The 7326-nt window shown below is 32.1% G+C and overlaps 1 protein-coding gene and 1 long non-coding RNA gene across 2 annotated transcripts; both read left to right on the top strand.

The window, feature by feature from the left end:
• Nucleotides 1-3217: 3217 nt before the first annotated feature.
• LOC121217918 (uncharacterized) lies at nt 3218-3925 on the top strand. Its single transcript, XR_005914144.1, has 2 exons — nt 3218-3474; nt 3704-3925. It is a non-coding gene; the product is annotated as an uncharacterized lncRNA (long non-coding RNA).
• A 726-nt stretch (nt 3926-4651) lies between these two features.
• On the top strand, nt 4652-5745 carry LOC107904856 (probable WRKY transcription factor 70). The gene is given in 3 exon segments (NM_001326941.1): nt 4652-4996; nt 5079-5180; nt 5268-5745. Coding segments are annotated over 3 exon segments (918 nt in total). The 5' UTR covers nt 4652; the 3' UTR covers nt 5740-5745.
• The last annotated feature ends 1581 nt before the right edge of the window (nt 5746-7326 follow it).

Genomic DNA, 7326 nt, shown 5'->3' on the forward strand with positions numbered 1-7326 from the left:
AATCTCAAAAACTACAAAAATCATGTGTTTTAATATATAAAATGATCAATTTAGAAAATTTATCTTAGTATTATTCAACATGACAAATTTATAACAAAAGCTCCAAAATTTGTTATTAAATACTTAAAATCTGCATGAATAACTAATGAAGATAACTCTATTTTCTAGAGTTATTAGTATCCAAAGAGGCCACTGAGAACAGAAAGCCTAGCAACAAAAATGGTTAAAGTATCTAGAAGGTCTCTGTATTATAGGAAGTAGATCAAATTAATATCTCTATTAATAAGTGGATAAATTTAGCCCCTATACTATTAAAAGGAATAAAATGATTCCAAATTGTAGCATAGCTGACATTTATTATATAAAAAATGGTTTGAAAATATTTATTTATTTATTTATTTGCATTTCAATTCCAAATAATAATTTATTTATAAAACCATAAAAACTTTAAAAATATTAACTCCTAAATAGTAAATGGTAACCCTATTTGAATTTAGGCTTATTTGATTTTTTTTAATTATACATGAACTAAATTAATCCATTTAACAGTTAGTGAACTAATTTGATAAGATCCCTATAATAGAGGGACCTTTCAAATACATTCACCCAACAAAAAGTAAAACAAATATTTTTAGGATGAGAGATTGTCTCCCCTTTTATTTGAACAACACTTTGTTTGTATAGAATGGACCCAAATAACTCCTACAGCCACAAACAACAGCAATGTAAGAATCAGTCCAAATACGGAAATTCATAATTATATTATTTGTATCAGCCCAAGAGATGAACCCAGAAACACAAATCTATTATCCCCTCCCTTTTTGGACAAAGATTGATCTTTCAAACTACTTTGATCAAATTAGGTTTTGGCTTGTAAATTGCATGGAACTGTCTTTTTGCAGTTCTCTTTTTCAACTTCACATGCTATCCGGATTAGAGTAAGGGACTGTACTCTATGTTTTTTGACATATTGGAAAGATTATATTCTCATATTATAAGATGAGACAGAAGTATCATCCATAATTCCTAGTTCTAGAAACAAAGAAAATAAAGGAAAGGAAAACTCTTGGAAGCTGGCTCCGGAGTCCGTTGACTTGTACACTCCAATAAATTCCAAATATCTCATTTGTGTTTGTGTGGCTAACCATAACCTTAATTTGTTCTCTTATCTATCCATTTCCTTTTTCTTTTCTTCCATTTTTTAACTAAATAATATTAAATTAGCTGAGTATTTATTAGCATTTGAGTCCTAATCTCACCAATCTCATTTAGTATCTAATTTGTCTATAAGATAGTAGAGAAATAATTGTATGAAACTGGGATATTATGTCATTTGTATCTCTTTCCAATAATTTAATGTCATTTCAACATTTTCATCCTAAAAAAATGAAATCCAACATGATATGCTGGAATTTAGGATAAAAATACTGAAATTACAATAAATTAGTTAAAAATGATACAAATGACTTGATATTCCAATTTCATACCATCATTTCTCTAAACATTCCCTAATTTTCAATACAAAAGCCATCTTTCTAATTATAAGATTTCATTGCAGATGGTTTTCCAACCCTGTTTTTATCTTCTTTTCAATCTCAACACCTAAGGATGGGGATATCATATATTTTAGGCCTAATTATGCTACTCTTGGCATATTTGAAATTCAATTCATTTATTCTTTTGGTTTAATAATTAAAGTCCAATCAATAATATTCTCAAACAAATTTCATTTAATTGAATTATATGATAGTTTTAAAATAAAATAATTTAACCATATAATCGTTGTCGAAACCTTTTTTTCTAAATTGAATTTTTATTTTAAAAAACGAAGACGGGAGTCACCACCAATCCTTTTTAATTAGGTGTGATTGAATCACCTCAAGGTTTTATCATTTTAATAAAATGTTAGATTTATTAAAATTATTTTCGGTCTACAAAAATCTAGGAAATGAGTTCAGGAGTCGATTACGTATGAGGAAGGATTAGCATCCTCATAACGCCCAAAACTGGTACCCAATTGATTACTTGATGTCTTAGTATCAAGAATTAAAATTCAAAGAAAATAAGATCCCCTTCTTGCATGATTGCAAATTAAATTGAATTTTATGGAAAGAGCCTCTTATATTGAGTCAATCGAGAAAAGGATCATGTCCCGAAAATAAGATTGTTCATTATTGATTTATTATTTAAATCTCATGTGTTTTTAGTTTTTTTAAAAGAGTTGTTCGGTTATTTAAGTTCAAAGAGAAAGTCGAACCCCGTAAGTTAGGGCACAACTTCTCGAATCTCTAAATAAAGAATGTTGCCTCGGTTTTAAAAATTTTCTTTTTTATGCATCGAGTAAAAATGAATGAAACGTTTAAAGTGATGTGCATTTAACTTATTTGGGCATAGTATGAAAATGGACAAATATATTTAAACTTGATACATGTTATAGTGATAGCAAAATAATATAAAATAGTCATGTGGGTAAACATCTATATTAAAATGATAAATGATAAATAAAAGCATAAATACCATAATAATAATGCAACCATAATAATAAATAAAATATTAACTCACAATACTAATAATAATCATATTATTATCGTAATACCAAAATAAATAAATAAAAATATGTAATAACCACCTAAAAATGCATTAAAAAATCAAAAGGAATATAAACCACATAAATTTTAAGTGCTAAAAATAAATAAAGAACAGTAATTAAAGGTGTGAAATTAAATAAATGGATGATTAAATTGAAATATAGATGAAATTTAAAGTATGGATTATATAAAATAAATAAATCAATAAGGCAAAATAAAGGACTAAAATAGAACACGCAAAAAGGAACAGGAACCAAATGGGAAATTATTCCCAACCCTAGTAAACACGCAATGACCAGATGACCAAAATAAATAAAAAAAATCCAAAATTAAGTGGTATAATTTTTAAAAAGGAAAAAGACCAGAAGTAGGACTATATTGAAAAATGCCTAAAAGGCGAAAGGACTAAGGTAGCAATTAGACCATTCCCACAAAAACACGTGGATCCCAGCGGATCCAGGTCAGGTCGGCGGGTCAAGCTTTGAAACAGCGTCGTTTTGGGACTCCTGAAACCTGGCCAAAACGACGATGTTTGGTGATGCCTATAAATGTAAAAAAAAAATTAAATCATTTCTATTCAGTTTTTTAAAAAAACTTAAACTTTCTCTCCTTTTTTTTTAGGGCATCTCCCTGTCCGGGCAGAGGGCCCTCGGAACTCTGCTATGGCCACGGTCATCAACGACGGCAGTCGTCACCTCCGGTGGCTGGAGTCGGAAAAAAATGCTCCTTTTAGCCCTCTTGACCCCGATTTGAAGGCAATGCCTTCTAAAAAATAGAAAACCTTTCACGCCCCGTTCTGTCGAAGCCCAGGCCAAACCTTAATAGGTTCTGGGGTTTTCGGTGTCGGAGAAGACCTCTGATGACGGAGGGAAGCGAAGCAACACAGGTAAAAAACAAACTTTATTTTTTTTATACTTCTCGAATACTGTTCGAAATAAAAAATAAAAAAAGGATCACCTTCTTTTTTCCTTTTAACGTTTTTGTTCTTTGTATTGATTTTCTTCTTAAACAAATACATGTGTTGTTATGGCTTTTATAACCGAATATATTATATTTTTATTTTCCCTATTTTTTTGCTATTTTTGTCGCTCTTTCTGTCTCTTTTGTTCTTGCAGGTCGCGATGGTAGTCAACGACGATAGGGAGTCACACCTTGCCATTTCGGTGAAACAATGGCAAGGGAGGCAGTCCTCGGGCGACGCATCCGCTGACATGGCCAGGAGTAGCGACGCATAGGGGATCTAGGGTTTTTTAGTTTCTGAAAAAATTTTAAGTTGTGAGCTTTGGCTTGTGTAACATTGGGTTTGAGTTTTATAAATGGACTTTGCTATTGGGCTTTATTATTATTTATTTATTTTTATCTGTTTGTCTGGGCTGGATAGAATTGGGCAATTATAATCACCATTAGATGTGTAAAATGTCTAATAAACAAATAAAAATGATGAATATCAAATTGTAAAATTGTTGAACACTTCAAAATAAATTTACTTTTTACATTATTTTAATGTGACTTTAAATAATTTTCACGATTTTATGAATTGAAATTCAATTTACTAAACAAATTTCCAAGAGGTTTAAATATATGGAAAAGTAGAATTATGATGTCCAAGGAAATTTAATGGAAAAAAGGTTGAGAGGTACGTTTTGAAATGAGTTCAAACAAAAAAAATTAAGTTAAGCTTTCCACGTGTTCTTTTTTTTCTTTCTTTCTTTGGGTTCAAATTTGCACAATGTTTGAGTATTTCTGGTTGAGTGCAGGCCATATTTATCAAATTATCAAATGATATTTCCAAGCTTCCAATCTATAGCGAAGAGACGTCAGCTCGCTTTTGTCATTATCAATGTGAAAGGGTTTGAATTTTCTATATTACCCTTCTCACTCCATCCCACCTTCCTTACAATTTCCTTTCATTTGCTTCTCCCCTTCCTCCATCTGCTTTTCTCTTTAAATCTTATCTCTTCTTCTCCTGTTCATCTATATTTATAAGAGTAAGCAAAGCAGAACAGGTGAAGAGGTGTCTACCTAAATTTTGGGTTTTTTAGATTTTTCTAAATAATAATAATTATGGGAAGTGTGTCAGCTTGGCCTGAAGGAGTACCGACAAGCAACAAGGAAAGGGTGATAAAAGAACTTGTTAATGGTCAAGAGTGTGCTAAACAGCTTCAGATCCTTCTTCACAATTGGTGTGAAAAAAATGGGCGTCTCTCTGCTGAGGAACTTTTGCACAAGATCTTCGCATCTTTCGACCACGCACTTTCTTTGCTGACTTCTGTTGAATCTGCCGAGGATTCTCAGAATCAGGCAACTTCCTACGATGATTCCCCTTGTTGCAATGGCAGGTCTGAAGATTCCACTAACAGCAGGAAGAAACTTCCTTCTAAGGAAAAGAGAGGATGTTACAAGAGAAGGTAACTAAAACACACACACACAACATGTTAATTGGATGTTCATACATAGATTCTGATGTTAATGGGATGTTTTTGCTTGCAGGAGAGATGAACATGCACGGACAGTAGTTTCTTCAACCGTGGAAGATGGTCATGCATGGAGGAAATATGGACAAAAGCAGATCCTTAATTCTAAGCACCCAAGGTATATTATTCATTTTGCAATTTATCCCCAAAAAAAATCTTAAACCCACTATGGCAAGTGCTTAAGTGCTTCAATTATCATGAACAGGAGTTACTTTAGGTGCACTCGTAAGTACGATCAAGGTTGTAAGGCCACTAAACAAGTCCAAAGACTGGAAGATGCTGGCTCCCAAATGTTTCAGACCACTTACATTGGAACCCATACCTGCAGACCAGACTCATTCAAGGCTCCCCAAATCATCATAGATTCTGAACCTCGGGAATCTTACAACAAGTTCAGTTATGGCAGCAGCAACCCCAAAATCCCAACCAAAAAGCTGCATGAAATCACTCCACCTGTAAAGCAGGAAACCAAGGAAGAAACACCAACAACAAGTGGTCTTACAGACATGGATTCTGTTGTGATGTGGAAAGACATAATAGGTGCTGAATACGGGGATGTGGTTTCTAACGTGTATACAAGCACTGAAATCACTTCCCAGAATTTGGAACTGGACCTTGTAATGAAGCCTGTAGAGTTCGAAGACGATTTTCAGTTTGATGAAAGTGAGTTGGTCTAGTCATCATCATATTAACTGTATCTACGATAGTTTGTGATCTGTAATGTGGAATAATAATAATAATAACCATTGAAACCTTCTCCAGGTGTGGAAACCTGTTTTCCTTCGAATTATAGGAGGTACTTGCTAGTCATCATCGTATTGTCCACCGTAATCAATGCATTCGTGGAATTTTTCTTGATTTATTAATTTGAAGCAATAATATCATGGCATCTTTCCAGGAAAAATTGCAGAAGCTTGGCTCGTCTTTGTTATTACTATTATATATCTACAAGATGGGTCCCACCCCCTGCACAAATATGAACTTTCAAACTTCTTGTGGAAAAGAATGTGGGGATGACAATTAAAACAAAACAGCACCGAGGATTACATCTAAAGTAAAAGTAAATAAATTTAGATTTTGATAATTCGAAATTATAAAATATCGTTAGATTATTTAAAAAATTTTATTTAAAATATTGGGAAGTTAAGATTTTTTTAAAAGTTTAGCTAGCAAGTTCTAAGCAATTATTTAACAATCGATATGATGAATCAACAATCATTGATGAGTGGAAGAACATACCTTAAATTCAAGTTGATCTGATTGGAAGATAAGAGAAGAAAGAGATTCATGACATTCAAAGTTATTTTATAAAAAACATTTGAATTGTAGAAGAGAAAAGGAAGAAGCGCTTTTAATTGGTGCAGACGGTGCGAATGAAGAAGCTCATACAGTAATGATTTTAACAACTTAATAATTTAAATGAAAACTTTTAAATATTTTAATAACTATTTTGTAATTTTTTAAAATTGATGGCCAAAACATAAACTAACTAATAATTTAATGAATAGTTTACCTTAATTGAGAATTAGATACTAATATTTTGTAAAATCAACTGAAGATGTAAAGCTGGGGAGGATTTAGAATAGAACAAGGTTGCAGAATTTTGGTGCACAAACTTGGGGAAAGGGGCATTGAAACAAACTAAAGGTAGGAAAAAGAAAATCATGTAAAGGTTATGAGTCATGAAAGCGACAAATCAAAGCACTCAAATGTTACATAGTTTGTTTGCTGACATCATTTTTTTTAAAACGGAGTCGACTTGAATTTTAAAAAGGAAAACGAATATGGGAGTCGCCACCAATCTTTTTTTTATAATGTGTGATCGGGCCACCTTATAATCAAATCATTTTAATAAAAATTTAGATTTACTAAAACGATAATTTTTGGTCTTATAAAATCCAGAAAACAGGTTCGGGAGTCGGTTACGCACGAGGAAGGGTTGGCACCCTCGACACGCCCAAAATTGGTACCTTATCAATTAATTAGTGTCTTAATATAAAAAATGTGCAAAGATTTTAAAATACGATCCTTGTATTTAAAAAAACTTGTATAAATCAAATTACCCATTAAGACCCTCTCATTTCGGAGAGATAAAATGTTATACCCAATGAGTTAGGGCATGATATTTCACCTCCTCAAAAATGAGCTTGTCCAAAAAACTCGTGGAATAAAATTTAAAAGGATATTCAATTGTTTAAGTCAGATGAAGAAATCGCAGCACAATACGTTAGGGCACAATTTCTCAAAATTCTTAAACATTGAAT

This window comes from Gossypium hirsutum, chromosome D05, assembly GCF_007990345.1.
Source record: "Gossypium hirsutum isolate 1008001.06 chromosome D05, Gossypium_hirsutum_v2.1, whole genome shotgun sequence".
Lineage (NCBI taxonomy): Eukaryota > Viridiplantae > Streptophyta > Magnoliopsida > Malvales > Malvaceae > Gossypium > Gossypium hirsutum.